General features: G+C 42.4%; 1 protein-coding gene across 4 annotated transcripts in view; it reads right to left on the reverse strand.

Annotated features, from left to right (window-relative positions):
- Positions 1–18,206, reverse strand: part of FBN1 (fibrillin 1) — a 217,779-nt gene that overhangs the window by 62,840 nt on the left and 136,733 nt on the right. For 3 of the 4 annotated variants that reach the window (XM_082198198.1, XM_082198199.1, XM_082198200.1), the window contains 5 exons: positions 17,009–17,134; positions 14,237–14,362; positions 13,173–13,295; positions 9,926–10,051; positions 7,659–7,784 (listed from right to left, as the gene is read on the reverse strand). In XM_082198198.1, coding sequence (XP_082054324.1) covers positions 7,659–7,784; positions 9,926–10,051; positions 13,173–13,295; positions 14,237–14,362; positions 17,009–17,134 — 627 coding nt within the window. Of the gene's footprint in view, positions 1–4,348; positions 6,363–7,658; positions 7,785–9,925; positions 10,052–13,172; positions 13,296–14,236; positions 14,363–17,008; positions 17,135–18,206 lie in introns of those variants that run through there. The other variant, XM_082198201.1, reaches the window with a different exon arrangement.

The following is an 18,206-nucleotide window of genomic DNA, read 5'->3' on the forward strand; positions in this document are numbered from 1 at the left end:
GCAATCATTTTGTGCCCTGAACTAAAGCAGAGACATCACCTTGCCGACAAAGGTCCGTATAGTTAAAGCTGTGGTTTTCCCAGTAGTGATGTATGGAAGTGAGAGCTGGACTATAAAGAAGGCTGATAGCCAAAGAATTTATTCTTTTGAATTATGGTGCTGGAGGAGACTCTTGAGAGTCCCATGGACTGCAAGAAAATCAAACCCACGCATTCTTAAGGAAATCAGTCCTGAGTGCTCACTGGAAGGACAGATCCTGAAGCTGAGGCTCCAATACTTTGGCCACCTCATGAGAAGAGAAGACTCCCTGGAAAAGACTCTGATGTTGGGAAAGATGGAGGGCACAAGGAGAAGGAGACGACAGAGGACGAGATGGTTGGACAGTGTTCTCAAAGCTACCAACATGTGTTTGACCAAGCTGCGGAAGGCAGTGGAAGACAGAAGTGCATGGTGTGCTCCGGTCTATGGGGTCACGAAGAGTCATACAAGACTAAACAACTAAACAACAACAACAAAAGTTTCAGCCAGAGGAAAGGAGGAGCCTTAACACAGTGGTTTTCAAACTGTGTTGGTTTGGTCCCCTGATTATGAAACCAAAATAAAATTATCTTCCAGCTTTCCAGTAATACAAAGAGACTGGGCTCTGTTGCCCTATCAAGTCTCTTACGATTCCTGCAGGACCACTGTGAAGCAGGCTGCTACTCAGCATGACTAAAGATACCCAACACAGCCTCTAAAAACGAAGAGCAAAATATTCATTGACTTTACTAAAAGGAAGAGCACAGTGTCAAGACTGTATAAACATTTTCTCTATCTATCCCCCCCGTCCAGATCTTGTTTCCTTGCAAAGTTTCCCTTTGAGCGTAAAACTGTGGCTGGCCAATAAAAACAAACATTCCGGCCCAAGGATGACCCTACATCCTCAGCCCGCCCCACTGCTTCTTCCTACTAGAGCACATGTCTTCTTATCTTTGTAAGGAACGTCGATTAACGTGATGTGAGGGCTCTGCTTTATTTTCCAGGCCAGTTTGCATCACACACATAGGAAGCAAATTTGCCTCGAATGATTTGCTGTTAGCACAAAACACAGTCGATTTCCATCTAGGAAAGTCTGCGGCAGCCTGCACTGCTCTCAACGAACAGTTGAGTGTGGGGCAAGCCAATGTTTTTTGAATATTGTATTCTGTCCAAGTCTATACAAAGTAAAAGCAAAAACAAGGCTGTAATAAAGGGCCGCAACACACCAAGAGGCCATGTGAACCGGTCCCAAGACTCCAGTTTGAGAGCAAGCACAGAAAAACAACCACATCCCAGCTCTCACACTGAACTTATACTGTCCCACTGAACTAAAACAGAACATAAATTGCTCTGCCACCAGCCCAGCAGCAGCTATCAACTTGGCCTCTGTACAACAGTCATATTGTTGTGAGCCACCCTGAGAATATTTGTGTTGAAGGAAGGCATGCAGATAAATAAAACGTTCACAGTGGAAACAGGCCATGGTGCATATGACATCAATTAAAGCCATGTACATAATGCAAACTAATGCATTGTTTAAAGTGAAAGGGACCTTAAAGCTAAAGGTAAAGGGACCCCTGACCATTAGGTCCACTCGTGGCCGACTCTGGGGTTGCGGTGCTCATCTCGCTTTATTGGTCAAGGGAGCTGGCGTACAGCTTCCGGGTCATGTGGCCGACATGACTAAGCAGCTTCTGGCGAACCAGAGCAGCGCACGGAAACGCCGTTTACCTTTCCACTGGAGTGGTACCTATTTATCTACTTGCACTTTGACATGCTTTCGAACTGCTAGGTGGGCAGGAGCAGGAACCGAGCAACGGGAGCTCACCCCGTTGCAGGGATTCGAACTGCCGACCTTCTGATCGGCAAGCCTTAGGCTCTGTGGTTTAACCCACAGTGCCACCCACGTTCCAAAAGGGACCTTACACTGGCCCATATCCTAAGTCCTCACCCGCTTTGTGACTTCTAGGTCATATTCCTGCCACTATGTGGATGTGCTGAGAGCTGCTCCCAACCTTCTGCAGATGCAACAAGAGAGAAAGTGGATAGCAACTTTCCTCTCCATTTCTCCCCAGCCCTGGGTCTTGGGCAAAGTAGCGGCTGGTGGGGCTGTACAGGCAGAGTTGTTCAGCTGGCTCCCAGTGCCATGTGTCACTGCTGAGGAGGGGCGAAGTAGCAAGGGCTTCAGTGCGAACACAGCGGCAAGAGCAATGGACTGGCTCCACTGCTATGCCTACACCACGTCAAGCTCCACCGCTGTGCCCCTCTCCATCATGCAGCAACATGCATCGTTGGGGAGCCAGGTGAGCAATATGGCTCCACCCACCGCTAGTGGGGAGAACATGCATCTTCATAAGGTTGTGCATTTTGTCCCCACGTCAACTCTTGTTTCCCACTTGACCTAGGATGAAACGTCGCATGATGTGCAGTTTCTCTCTCTCTCCAGGTTTATTTTTGAAAATATGCACTTTAAAAACAAGCAAATGCATTTCTCAAGCGGTAGGGAGGTGATAGGATGTGGGTACGGGCTTTTCTCCTGCTCATAGAAGCACGTGAGCGGCTTCAAACAGGGCTTTTGAGAAGCGCTTCAAGGCAGCTTCAGTGGCCCCATTTCAGCTGAAACAGGATTGTGGGGGGCACATTAAAGTGCTTCTCAAAAGGGCTGTTTGAAGCACCCACCCCTTCTTTAAATGATGGGGGAGAGGGATGCTTCAATAAATGTTTAAGAAGCACTTTAAGACAGCTCCTGCTCATCCTGTTTCAGCTGAAACAGGATCACAGGAACTGCTATTAAACTGCCTCTGAAAAGTGTTGTTTGCCTTGTCAGTTTTGTCAGCTGATGGGCATGCTTGGAGGAAATGACCTCATGGGCCAAATTGGACCCCCTGGTAGGCCAAGTTGGCCAAAGGTTCCACATAGAGGAACATGCTAGCAATATATATTGCAAAGGTTCTAATGACTAATTAGGCTACATAGGTTATGGTCCATCCAAAAGCTACTGTGATGGGAGGTATGCTTTAAACTAATATTGTTTCCTATGATTTCTTTTGCAGTGGCACTGCACTTACTGCCCAGAGAAAAGCTAAAATATATATATGATAGTTCCAGGACATGTGCAGAGTTTAGATGAACCAAGCTCCTTGGTGACAGGCATTGTAAGGACTGTTTTGCCTCTTGCTAGTGGAGGATTTGATAAATACATTGAGCATCAGATGTACTGAATACAAGAAATGTGAAGCTTTGATGAAGTATAGGAAGTTGGAATTAGGGCTGGGTTTTATAAAGTAGTTTCTGACGCCCTGCTTCCAAACACTTTCTGTGCTGTATTCCTCATTCAAGCAAGATATAGCTGGACGTATATCAAGCAAGACGTAGCTCAGCTGACTCAACTCACTTTCATTTTCTGATAATTAAAAATGATGGTATGAATCCCGCCCAGATTTCTGTCACAGGTAATATATATCTTTGCATATAACCAAATATTTCTATGAACTCTGCCCACATTCTTACTAAGAACTGAAGTGAAAACAGATTAACATCTGTATAGAATGGGACTGCATGTCAGTGGATGGATTGCAAACAAAGTTAAATGATTGGGGGTGAAGGGGGAAAACATGTTTACTTGTTAAAATGGAAACAATCAGTCATGACTAAAGAGATGAAATATGTAGATGCAACTGTAATAGAACTCAGAGGACATTATGTGGCTGTTCTCATGAACAAAGAGACTACTCTTGAAAGTTGTATTCACATTTTTGCAATTCTCAAAAAAAATATGTGTTGGTGTCTTTGGCATGTCAACAGAAAGAAGAGAATGCACCCTCCATCGTCAAGCTGTTCAGCCCAAATGCACACATTTTTAATGCTGTCACCAAATGCTGTGTCACTGGGGTGAGGGGGGGAGGTCTCCTCTCTGGGAATAGGAAACAAAGCACTTGGCTCCAGGTCTGAGCAATAAAATAGGCTACAGACATTTTTAACAAAGGAATTTGGACAGCTGGGACAAAAGGAGGACCCCTGTTCATCTTCCAAGGGCAGCTGCAAATACTGTGTTCACATTCGAGTGAGCAGTAAAAGGAACACATACTTAACACTGGCTGCCAGAGTGCTAAACGTATGATAAACACAATACACATATGTTCGGGGGACACATTCTCACAACTGAGACCACCCCCTTCGTCCTACCCCTTTGAATGTCGTTACACTACTGCTGCAAGTTCCCCCTTGCATTGCAGCTGGCTACACATGCACTGCATTCATTGATTTTTATTTTTATTATTTATTTATTTATACTTTTCAAGTTTATACATTTCACTAACTTTACATTCATTTTGACATTTCCAAACTTGATTTCCATCCCCTTCTTTCTGCGGTTCCTTAAATTTTGTTTTTATTATCTTCTGCATATCCAAACCAACTGAATTTGTTCACTTATTCATCTTCAAATATACGTGTACTCTTATAAAACTGCAGGTTGTTACAATACTCCTGCCAATGTTTTTTATATAATTTATCTGTAAATATTCAATAAACTGTTTGCATTCTGTTATTTAAAAAAAGTTATCTTGATTTCTTATTCTTCCGGTAAGTTTCGCCCAGCACTGTATTCATTGCTGGTCCTTCCTTAGGTTTCTAGAATCTGCTGCCGTTTTTCTGCGCCCTCCTTGTATCAACAGATGCTCTCTTCTTCCTGTATCGTGCTGCTCCTCAGCAGCAGAAGCGAGTGCACCATGGCAGTAGGAGGAATGCAGAGAGGCAATGCCACCAGCATCTTCAGCTGAAGCAACCCAAGGTTGCAAGTTCCCATCCCGCGGAGGGAAATATTCCCCCATGGCAAAACATTCCTACCCCCTGGAAAGCTAACATACAGAAAGGCTCCCTGCATACTATTCTCCCCAACATGCTAATTTTTCTATGCCAGTGTTAACACGTCACAGTAAACCATAGCTAAGATTTGTTATTTGCTTAGCATGATTTGTTCAGAGCAAAATGAACCACAATCCCTGGTTTAGACGCAACACTAAAGCCCCATCAGCACTAAACATTTAGAGCACTATGACGCCACTTTAAACAGTCATGGCTTCCTTCAAAGAATTCTTGGAACTGCAATTTGTTACGGATGCTGAAAGTTGTTAGAAGACCTACAATCCTCAGAGTGGGAACTGCAGCTCTGTGAAGGCACAATAGGGGTCTCCTGGTAATTCTCATGACTGTTTGAAGTGGTATGGTACTGCTTTCAAAGCATAGTGCAGATGGCTTCTAAGCTGGAGGTCATCGCTTTTTGCTCCTGCTGGCGAGAGACTAGGAGCAAAGTGTGATAGATCTCAGTGTTCACGGCAAACTTCATGCTTACCCATGAAGTGGGCTTTTGTGTACGAAGCTTTCTCTGGAGGGTGGGGTAGATTCAAATGTGGGATTCCCACATCTATACTAAGAAGTGGTACCAACCCCAAAGGACTTTTTAAAATCTACATATCTATCTACAGCAGGCATCCCCAACCTTCGGCCCTCCAGATGTTTTGGACTACAATTCCCATCATCCCTGACCACTGTTCCTGTTAGCTAGGGATCATGGGAGTTGTAGGCCAAAACATCTGGAGGGCAGCAGGTTAGGGGTGCCTGATCTACAGAATGCTGGAAGGTTGGTCCAAGAGGGAAAAAGCAATTACTGCTTAGTTCCACATTTATGTATGCATATTCATGGCAGCTGTTACTAATGAACAGGGATACATGATGTTCCCACACTGCTCTCACCTAGAATCGTTTTCAAATATTTTTGATGTCTGTTTTACAACATTAATTTCAGTTTCCTAGCAGAAGTGACTTATTGGCTGATGTATCTGTCCCACTCTGAGACTGCAAGAGTAGTGTTTGTTCTAAACCTGCATTAAAAAAATTAAATTAACCATATGCTTGTGTTTATATTTTAGGCAAGAGCTATGATTTGGAACCCCACTGCTCAAATACCAACATCCTGTGTTATTAATGCAACTGGCCTCTGAGCTTGTAAGTTTGAACTTCAGTGCTTTTGGCTGGTGAACGAAATGAAAATCATGTATGTTTTGGTTTTGCTGACATATCTTGATATAATTCACTTAAAATCAAGAATCTGTACTGCTGTCACTTTGAAAGCACAAGGAGAGAGGGAAAGAAAGCTATTTAAACACATACTATTCGCCAAAACATTTGGAAAAGAGGGTCTGCTGTTTGCACACAAAGTGTAGACTTTCCAAATCCAATATGGTCTTGTTGACGTGGTCCATGGTGGTCTTGTCACGATGCAGTGAATTACATGCTGTGTTAGTTGGTCCAGTCTTGCTCACAACATGGAACTTTGCCAATAACTTAGGTAGAATAAAACTTAGTATAAAAGGTTTTGCTGGAGTAAAGGTCAGTTCTCATGTTACATCCTCCAGACAGAGGAGACATTCCTAAATCTGTATGCATAGTGACCTAGTTAGGCAAAACACAGCCCTGACTCAATGGCCCACTTCACATGTAACATTAAATCCCAGTTAAAAAGTCAGTAGTTTGGGAGAAGTGAAGCAGGGACTTTTGAGCATCGTGCACTTACAGACTGCTTGTTCAAATATATCCATAGTTAAATTTTAGCTACAGTTTAACGTTACAGTGGTGCCTCGCAAGACGAAAAGAATCCATTCTGTGATTCTCTTTGTCTAGCGGTTTTTTCGTCTTGCGAAGCAAGCCCATTGACGGATTAGCGGATTAGCGCTATTAGCGGCTTTTAGCGGCTTATCTGCTGATCAGATCAGCTGATAAGCGATTTAGCGGCTTAGAAAAAGGAGGGGAGGGGAAAAACCCAGCAGGAACTCGCAAGACGTTGTCGTCTTGTGAAGCAAGCCCATAGGAAATTCGTTTTGCGAAGCACCTCCAAAAAGGAAAACTCTTTCGTCTAGATACAGATACAGGAGTGTTTCCTGCTTTTACAGATCTGCGACTTGAGAGCTCACCCTCAAAATCCGCAATCTGAGATGCCATTGAGCACAGGCAAACCTCAACAATTTTGATAGGAATTAAATGTAACTGGATGAAGGATCATGGAAAACCCATACTTCCTTTGCTGGACCACAAGCGTTTTAAATCAGTAGCCTTTAGAACGAGGGCCTACTGCTATCCCCAACCTAGAATGTGGGTTAAAAAAAAAAAATCATATAGGTCCATCCTTCTCCTTCCTTCAAAAATAATTAACCAGAAAAATAACAAAAAGAAAGTGCGCAGCCCACCCTAGAGCAAGCAGTGATATACCAACTGAGCTTTTTAAATTTATTCTTAGCAATTATTTTGAAGATGAGAGAAGCCAAGCACTCTCCTTGTGCCAGATGGCAAAAAACAACTGGCAACTTTCAAATCACTCCACGGCTATAAAATTAACCACGGATGTATTATGAAGGTGGCCAGTTTGTTGAGTAACTGACCAGCTAAGCGCATGCCAGCAAAGCCCAGAAGATTGCTCATTATGTCTCTCTCACGTCAACTAATCTTAAATTTGTGCCCCAGAAAGAGGAATGGCATTCTGCTTTACCAAACAAATGGGCAACTATTCTGTTGACAAATATTTGTATATAGTTGTAAATGGGGGGGGGGGACTATTTACATATAAGCATAAGACATATACATACCTGTGCAACCCGTTGTTCCTTTCTTGCCAGAATAACCCATATCACAGTGACAGATAAAGGAGCCTCTTGTATTCTCACAGCTTCCGCTCAGACAGATGTTCGGGTTCAGCTCACATTCATTAACATCTGTAGGGGGGAAGGGGTTATAGTTGTAAAAATCTTAAGAAACTGCTACTCACATTTCACTCTAGATACAAGTATTGTTATAAACTATTACAAAAAGGGAGGAAGTAGCTATGACATTTTTGGCAGGGGAATGATATGGTTTTGGAAACAGATCCATGCAGCGCTGTGAAAAGATTGGAGCCAAAGGATAGTATTCAACTGACTTCCACACATCGCGGTGAGCCATTGAAATGAATGGCCACAACTGACTTAGGCCCATTAACGTCAATGGGTCTACCCTGTGTAAAAGTGAGTTGAAAACAACCCAAAGTCTTAAGCCATTTAGGAAGCTGAGGATAGTCTTGTTTCTAGCTCATTGAAGGTAAACTCAAAAGAAGTAACCTGGAAGTTTTCTTCCTTAGAGTTGTGATGGGAACAGAAACAAGTCCTGGAAATCTTCAGAGAGATTTATCTACCTCAACCCTCTTGATGGCTGTTCCTATTCATTTGAATATGAGCATTCCCTTCTACTTCTCCCCCCCCCCATTGGCTCCTAGTTTGTTATTTCCATTTTCATGAGCCCAGAATCTCTAAGAGTGAATATATCTGGCCTATGTTTTCTTATTATATTCTGAATGTTCCTCCACCAATGGTATTAAAAAGTGCAGTCACCCACCAAGGTCTTAATGTTCTCCACTATCTTCTTGTGTGGAACATTTCCCCCTCCTGAGGGTAATTTCAATCCTAAAAGATCTGGAATCATTCCACTGGAATCCCAACCCTCTTTATAAAGGCTTCACTTCTGAAGATCTGCACTTCAACTGAGGCTTCTTTAGCCTGTTTCACATTAGACACTTTATCAAAATGCTCCAGAAGCTCACAGAAAGGATTTTCACTCTTGATAGGGATAACATGCATGAAACTTATAGCAAGTGTGCTAGCTCTGCCCCTCATCCCATCCATCATCAGCTTCTGCCAGCTCCAAAACAACTGTGGACAGCAAGGCTGCCTCCTATACTCAGAGAAGCTCTCACACGTTTTGGAACTCTGGAAAACCAAAGTTCCACACAATTGGAAGAATCCACAAGGATAGGAGACTCTGTCAGGAGCTCATCCTACACTCGAGTAGGACCCTGGTAGAAACATATGCACGACTAGCATGTTCCCTCCCTCCTGGTTCAATCGTTCGGGAGCTTCAAAAGCTTTCTTCTGCCCAAACATCACAGCAACCAATGCCAATAGACATCGGCACACTTAGGAATCCGCAGAGTCTTCGCAGCTTGCATGAAAGACCTCAGCAACTCAGCATTTTGGCTAATCTACTTTATTTACATATAAACACACACGGAGCACTGCAACGTGGCTCCCTCTCTCTATAGCATCAGACAGCAAAGAGAAAGAACAAAGGACAATAGTTCCACTTCACGGAACACGGTAACACAAATATCCTGTCTCCGTCACTTCCCACTTTGTGGAGTCAAAATATACACCGTCATGTGACAGACAAAAATCCCATGACTGCAATCATGGAGCAGGAATTCTAACAGACTCCCCTGCTGCAAACAGTCACCCTGGAAGATGCAGAGGGCCAGAGCAATGTGGAAGTGCATGGGTGGAGAGGGTGCACTCACGAAATTACTCTTTGCTCCTCAAGTGTTTAGTTAAGGCCTGCTCAAAATGTCAGAATGGGGTTTGTGTGCCCTTTTCAGCAGATAATCTTAGAGAAAACAGAATGCCATATTTTTCCATGTATGAGATGCCCCCATGTATAAGACAACCCCCAATTTGAAACTTAAAAAAAATTGGGGGAAATATAGTCTTATCCACACAAAAATACGGTATGTTTTAAACATTTTCCTTTATTTATTTTTTAAACAACTAAACAGAAACATTTCTGTGTTCACCATCTTTGAAAAACAGGAGTCTTTCGAAGGCACTTTTATAAGGTTTCATCTGCAGCCAGCATCTTCCAAATGATGTGAAAATGACATTAAGCGATCTTGATAAGTAGTGGCAAACAATTGACTGCAATCTATCATCTACATTAGTAACACTGATGAAGAGTTACTGCTTGCTTGCAAATTTAAAACAAACCACAATCTCCTTTATTTTCATCACAGGCAGGTTACAAGCAGGATTAGGGTAACATATTTTTTACTTGCCTAAACAAGACTTCATGTCATCGGATGTCATGAATCCATCATAGCAAAGACACCTGTATTCTCCAGGTATGTTAGTGCACTGGCCCCCATCACAGATGTTATGATTGTCTTCACACTCATCAATATCTGCAAGAAAAAGTGACAAATTCTTAACCAGTTGACATCCAAATCTATGCTTTCTGTCTTAGTTAAGTGATACTTATTTCTAGAAGCGAAAGTACAGAATTGCCACATTACATCTATTAAAGCTAAGGAAGTCCACATATAGATTTCTTTTGCAGAATAATCTTTTATTATAGTATAATATTTTGCATCTGCTCTCTCTTCTGGAAAAAGCTTTGCAATATTTAGCATTTAAAATTTAACACTTATCCATACCCCTGTTTACTCTCAGTGGCCAGGAAACTGATCTAAGATGCTGGAAATACCTCTTTTCTTGCAGCTACCAAGCTGTTTAAACTTATTGGGTGATATCCAATGTTAGCCATACTCAGAGTAGATCCACTAAAAATCAAATTGTGTGATTTTAATGGGTCTACTCTGAGTATAACTTATTTTTTTAGGGGGGGAAACTCTCCGTGTTTTATAATTGCAAACTTTTATAAGTTCTCATGATTTTTTTCCTTGACAATAACACCACATACCAGCTTAAGATCCAAAACTTTGCTTGGTTACTCAAAGGAAATGTTTGCAAAACAAAGAGCTGAGCTGAGAACCCCCTCTCTTCGGAGAGAAAGGGTGTAACTCACAAGGAGATGAGTCCATTGTGTATGTTAGGAATGATGCAGCTGCAGAAAACTTAACTCATTTTAACTACTGGGTCCAAGAGTTTTCGGACCATTATTCATTTTCTGCGCAGCCAACACAAAACAAACAGATACTGTTCTAACTGTTGTTTTTGTAAGGAGATGCAACCTGGAAGACATCTCTTGCTGGCTACTGCTTTTCTTATTAATCACATGACGCTATCACACTCATCAGCTGTTTGGAACTACATCCTTAGCTGAACTGGCATAAAAAAAAACTTATTTGTAAGCCACATATAATTAATTTATTTCAAGCCTGTACATGGAAAATCTGCCCCACCTATTACTTCCCCCTTGCACTTCACGGCCTTCAGACACTGCTGACTGCTGGGGGGGGCACCCTTCATCTCTGTACTGATGTATACATAACTGTCAAACTAGGATAAAGGTAAAGGTAAAGGGACCCTTGACCATTAGGTCCAGTAATAGCCGACTCTGGATTTGCGGCGCTCATCTCGCTTTATTGGCCGAGGGAGCCGGCGTACAGCTTCCGGGTCATGTGGCCAGCATGACTAAGCCACTTCTGGCAAACCAGAGCAGCGCACAGAAACTCCATTTACCTTCCCGCCGCAGCGGTACCTATTTATCTACTTGCACTTTGACGTGCTTTCGAACTGCTAGGTTGGCAGAAGCAGGGACCGAGCAACGGGAGCTCACCCCATCGCGGGGATTCAAACCGCCGACCTTCTGATCGGCAAGTCCTAGGCTTTGTGGTTTAACCCACAGTGCCACCCGCATCCCTGTGTCAAACTAGGATACCTCTGAGGAAACGGGATCTATTCCACAAAACCTTAAGCCGCAATCAATGGCTTTCTCAACAGGGGTACAAACAAAGATTGTTGAAGCTTCCTCCCCGGATGAAAAAATAATTAAAAGCTAGCTGTATTATAAATGCCATCATTTATTAGAGGCATTTATAACGCAGCTAGCTTTTAGTTAGAGGCATTTATAGTCCTTCAAGAGGTGTTGGGCACTGTATATGGTCTTTCTCTTTTTCTTCTCATAGCTACTCAGTGAGGTATGCAAGGAAGCATATCAGGTTTTCTTGGTCTGCGTCTAGCCACTGTTCCAAAGACGGCATGTTCCCTTTTCTCCTTTTCCCTCTGCCTTGCCTCTACCATACTGCCTCTCTTTTATTAAGGGACAGAAACATAATGCACAGAGAACCATGACTCTTTGACAGCCAGAAACCCAATCTTCAATAAGTGCTTGTGCCAGAAGAACTTGTGTTTAAACAAGCATTTCCCCACTGAAGGAAGCGGGCACCTTAAAATTAAAGCACTCTGGTAGAATATCTTTGTGCATCATGGTTTCCTGTTCCTAATACGTGGATGCTGTCACATCTGTGTAAAGAGGCCACTGCAAGAAGTTGGAAAATTGTACTTCAATACTGAATACAGATAACCTTTCAAAATAAGAAAGCTGTGTGTGCAGAGGATTATGGCCAGCCCACATCCTTCCTGCAGAATCTTTGGCCTTCGAAGTAATACGCCTGTGCCCTTATTGCATAATTCCTGTGACTGTAATTTATTTTAACTGTTTTAGTTCTGAATTTTAAATTGTGGTAACCCACCCTATGGCTAATACAACAACGACAAGTTCCTTGCTGAAACAAAAGGCAGAGCTGTTTAATTTGAAATTGTTGTAAGATTTCACACTCTACTTCCCTAACCTCCAAAGCAGCCTGGTGCAGCAATTTATTTATTTTTCATTTGCTTATAAAATTATTTGTATGCCATTTTTTTTGGATGTAACCCATCCATGGCATCCCACGGAATAACAAGAACACAAAATTAAGATCAGCAGAGGGCGCCATCTTGGTACACCTCCCTCAGTTGGTGGGAGTGTCCCAGGAAAGGGCACTCTCTGTGGCAGCCCCATAGTTGTGGAATTCCCTTCCCACAGAGATGTGTCTGGCATCTTCACTATATAGCTTTCAGAAAATGCTGAAGATGCACCTCTTTGCCCAGGCATTAGACACCTGAGACAGGTGTTATCAGGACTCACCCTATTCTTGTGTCTGTACTATGCTTTAACTGTTTTAAATTCTCAATTTTTAATTGTTGCAACATACCCTACGACCTGCTGGTGAAGGGCAAGATAAGAATAATGCAATGATCTGAAATAATCAGCATTTTAACAAGGTCTGCAACATTAACAGTTATTTAAACATCCCATTAAAACAGCTACAGAGACGAATAAGGCTATTAATCCTGCTACATGTGGCTCCCAAATCTGATAGTTAGGGCAGCAATCCATTGCATAAATGTGTGGAAATACCACTGATCTCAATGGAACTTCTAAGTAAACATGCAAGGGATTGGGTTGCAAAAATGGCAATGACAAATACATAAAGTGAGAATAAGGCAACAGATACGGCCAAAGAACCAGAAGCAGCTTGGCAGTGGCTGTCAGTATAAATGTTCACAAATTGACTTTACCAGTGCAAGTTCTGTGGTCTGGCATTAGTGCATATCCTGGTCTGCAGCTACACTCATAGCTGCCTTCCGAATTTGTACAGAACGTGTCGCAGCCACCGTTCATAATGTCGCATTCGTTAATATCTAGAAAGAAAGAAATGACAATGTAAAGCATAAAATATTTTTTATTCCTTTTTTAAAAAATAATAATAATACTGCCTGTGAGGCTGTGGAAGTTTGAAAGTTCTCAGTGTGCTTTTAAACTGACACTAAACTGATTAGTATTATCTTAGGACACTCCAAAGTTTTCATTCCAATATGTTGCGGGGGTGGGGGGGAATATGTTCAGACAGGAAAATCAAATAGTGGAATGTCCAACTGTCGGGCTTAAATTATAAAAGGGGGGGGGGACTGATTCCACACTTTGAATTGTATGTTGATGTGGGTTGCATCTCTGTAGATTTCCTGCCCCCAAGGGGCTTACAACCTAGAAAAGGGGGGTGGCGGTGTTGTGCAGCTCATTTTACATCTGACGATATGATGGGCTAACTCACACGAATCTTGGGGTAGGGCAAGTTTTCTTTTTCAAGGAAGATTCAAAAAGACGATTGGTTGAAGTGGCCCACCCTCCAGTTTTATCCACCTCCTTCTGAAGCTGCTCAGTAATAGTTTCTTGCTTGAGGGCATGAGAATTACAGTTTTCTCTGAATACTGAACTTAATTGGGAAGCAGAAGAAGTTACAAATCCCATGCTCCACAGCAGAAACTACATGCACACGAAAGCTTATACCAAGAACAAACTTAGTTGGTCTCTAAGGTGCTACTGGACAATTTTTTATATATATTATTTCACTATTCTTAACTATGTTTTGTTTGCTGGTGCTCACAAATTGATTCCTTCTTGTAAGTTATAGAGTGTGTGTGTGCGTGCGTGTGCGCACGCGTATGCGTGTGTGTGTGTACACATATACATACTGTTTGTAATACCAGTGACTTTTTTGTCAACACCACAAGAACACACACACACATACACACATATATATATGACACCTACTATTGACCCATGAGGAAAACAAAGCTCTTACCAACACAGAACAATTTGTCAGGCGTGGACTGATATCCAGGGTTGCAGGCACACTGGTATTTTCCAATGAGGTTGACACAATGCCCGTTTCTGCACAGATTTACACTCAGGTCGCATTCATTAATGTCTATTTGAAAAGGAAAAAAGAAAGACACAACATTTTAAGTTCCTATGAACTATCTTTTTCTTCTGCCTGCCCCTCACCACCACCCCAGCTGAATAGTTCATATAATTTATTCCATTTGTATTCCACTTTCTTCTTCCAAGAAGCTCATGCTGGCATATACGGGGCTGCCCCTTCTCATTTAATCCCCAGAGCACCCCTATGACGTAGGGCTGAGAGGCAGTGACTGGCCCAAGGTCACCCAGCGAGTTTCATGGACGAGTGTGGATTTGAACCCTGGTCTCCCAGGTTCTCGTCCAACACTCAAAACCACTACACCACACTGGCTCTCTATGTTGATGGTAGCACTGAGGACAGATATGAAGACCTGGTAACCATAGTGAAAATAGAATATGAAGTTGAAGAAGAAAGGGCTGTGCACTGTGCCCTAGGTTATGAAATCTGCCCAAGCACCAGCAGCTGAGTTTTGGCTGCACAAAGCTATATCCCTGCCAAGAATAGAAGAAGCCGCCAGGGATTTTAAGCCAAACTCCAGCCTGAGATCTGCTCTCAGAAAGGTGAAAAGGAAAGAAGAAGAACAGAAGAACTGCATTTCACCTGAATTTCAGCTTTGTGCGTTTCCGGTTAAATGGAAGGATTCACAGCTCAACTGAAACCAGGTTTTACTTCCTCACTAACTAGTTCCACTAGTGGTTAACATAAGCTTTACCATCTGAAACATCACAACAAAACCTTAACCTGGCAATCCTCACAGAACCCTAGCCCAATGGTTGCCATTAATCTGATTGGAATTAATTTTATAATGAAATGATTTTAGAATGTTTTATCATTTTACTGTTGTTAGCCGCTCTGAGCCTGGCTTCGGCTGAGGAGGGTGGGATATAAATAAAATATTATTATCATTATCATTATCATTATCATTATTATTATTGTAATGGGGGGGTAATCCACCTAAACTTTCATTTAGAGACAGGGGCTTAAAGGAAGAGATGAAAGATTTCAGTTTTAACAGCAGTGAGCCCCAGAGTTGCGTGGGTGGGTTGCCCGAGTTTCTATGCTCAAAGACAGCTAGCTTATCAGGGAATGGGTTAGCTCAAACACTTAGGTTTCTTTAATATGAGAGGAGTGTTTTGTTTTTTAAATAATAATAATAATAATAATAAGGGAAGGATTCAAACATACTGGAGCCTTATACCAAGTCAGTACTGTCTAAACTGACTGGCAGTAACTGTCCATGGTTTCAGGCAAGGGACATTCTCAATCACACCTGGAGATGATGGGCAGTGAACTTTGAACCTTATGCATGCAAAGCAGATGCTCTACCATTGAGCAGTGATCCCTTTTATTATTATTATTAGTAGTAGTAATAGTAACAGTAGTATTTTGATCCTATATTTGCAGTCTGAGCTGCAAGAGGAAAAAGCTGCAGCACATTAATTCTGCTGAGCATGTAGTTTAGCTCCTCCTTGCAACAGGTTTCAGAAACAAAGCACCTGTGGACAAGGATCTTGCTCCTGATGAGATAATCATTAAAACCAGGAAAACGTAACTAACAGATACAGGAGTGACTCTGGACCAGGGAACAGTCCACACAGCTCTAGGTCTTTGGGCCACTCATGGTGATGAGTTGTAATGCTCAAACTGTTCTGTAGATGGCTTGTGACAGAAAGTATTTGATTAATCTGCTAACTCTAGGGGTTGTATGGAATGCTGACCCTACTAGACTCATTGGAATTAATGGGCATTACTAAGGTCCATTAATTTCAATGGGTCTGCTCTGATCAGGACTAACACTGGATACAATCCTAAGCCTGGCATGTACCACGCTGAGCTTTGGAAAGAAGCAGACAGGCAAGCAGTTTCAGGCTGTAGTTTGTGTCACCCTTGCCAAGGCACAATCCTGTTCCAACCGTAACGTAACTACAGTGAGATGGTAGGGATATCTGTCCTGGGCATACCCCCAAAAGAGGTGCAAAAATGGCTTCCGAAAGACAGCTGTTACAATTATGTAATGTCATCTTATGCAGCAGGCCACGCCAAGCAGCACTGTATGTTTTCTCATTGGCCCTGAGTCTGCAGCCTAACACAGTAAATCACATTCAATCGATAAGAACCGGACACCGATGCTGAACTGCAACCTGCAGAATATTTTGCACAGGAATTTCTGGCATATGGGGGATAATAAAACTGATTTATTTACAAGTTGCTGAATGGATTATGATCAGGTAATACAAGCGGAAACATTTGAACACTTGAAACCACCATACAAATGTATTATTATTAATTACTACTACTACTACAACAAGAACAATAATAATTTTAATAAACACAAGTGAGCTGCTTGAACAGCAATGCCCATAGAGAATCCGTATCACTCTTTTCTTAAATCTAGCCCCATTCTAAACTCATCCCTGTACCATTTCCAGGAATGGGATGGAGAAAGGGGCCTAAATTTGAGGAGCCTTTCCTCTGTATGTGTAATAATGGGTCTGTTGAGAGGCACAATGATATCAGATCAGACACTGTGCAGATCTAATGCCAGCTGGATAATGCCACTCCCACAGAGCATGAACAAAGGTGTGAAAATGTAAAAAAACAAAATCTGAGAACTGCAGTGAATTTTCATACGTGCTATTCCCCCCACCTTACCTATGCAGGCAGAGATGTTCTGAGCCAACTGATGACCTGGAGGACAATCACATTTGAAGCTTCCTTCGGTGTTTATGCAAACACCGCCTCTGCACAACAGAGGATTCCTCTCACATTCATCGATGTCTGAGAAAGCAGAACAAAAATTGGGGAAAGAATGCATGTTAGAGCCGAAAGTTTTCAGCATACCAGAGAGACTGAAGTGGTGGCGCTAAGCCAAGAGTTTGCTTGGCCTTTGGAACTCCTCATGAAAACCCATGCATCTCCTCCCCACATGTCCCTTCCTCTCCTGCCAGTAACTGTTCTAACCATCTTCCAGCTGCTGTTTCCTTCTCTCTCCATGCCACAGGAGACACTGTCTCTTCCCAAATACCTCAGCCCAACTCCCACAGAGATCACACATGACTGGGATTCCTCCCCTGCCTAGTGGGTGGTTTCTTCATTTCCCTCTTGTCTGCTTCTCTGCTTTCTGCTGAACATTTCTCAAAGGAGATGTCTTGCCCAGCCCAATCTGTTGACTTGGCCAACATGCTGCAGTCAGCTCTGATCTGAACCACAGAAGTAGAGAAAGGCCAGATAGTTGAGTTTGTAGTAGGAATCTGGGCAAGTATCTAGGATTTTGAGTGTGTGATAGGAATCTGAACAGAGATCTAATATATCTCCATCAATCTTGTCTATCTATATACAAAGGCAAGGCAAAGGGAAATGATCACACATTATACACCGTCTGTATAGAAAATATTTCTGTGTATAAAATCTACAATGAGCAAATGTCCCAACGTGTAGTGAAAACACACAAAAAGCCTGAGGAGTTGTGTGTCTGTGGGCGTGCGTGACAGAGTGGGGCGATTCAAATTATTTTCAGAAATGTATGCACTAGTTTTAGGAGTAATAATCACAGCAGGACCTATCTTTCCTTTGACTTTGGCTGGCATTGTGGATGGCTTTTATGTGGGAGAGACAGGTTAAATCTTCAACCGTGAGTCAGCCTTTGGGTGACAACTCTCAGAGTAATCTACCTCCCAGGTTTTCAAAAAAAAATATGAATACAAAAATGAATGGATGTGCATGCTGTCATTCAATGTAGTAAACACTTCAGAAATGCAAAGAGAGGAATATTATTTTGATGAGAGAGAACAAAGACATTGTGTCTTATATAAAGCCTGGAGTGATTGTGAACTCTGTTGCCAGACATACA

Source organism: Podarcis vaucheri (genome assembly GCF_965113315.1).
Source record: "Podarcis vaucheri genome assembly, chromosome: 14".
Taxonomy (NCBI): Eukaryota; Metazoa; Chordata; class Lepidosauria; order Squamata; family Lacertidae; genus Podarcis; species Podarcis vaucheri.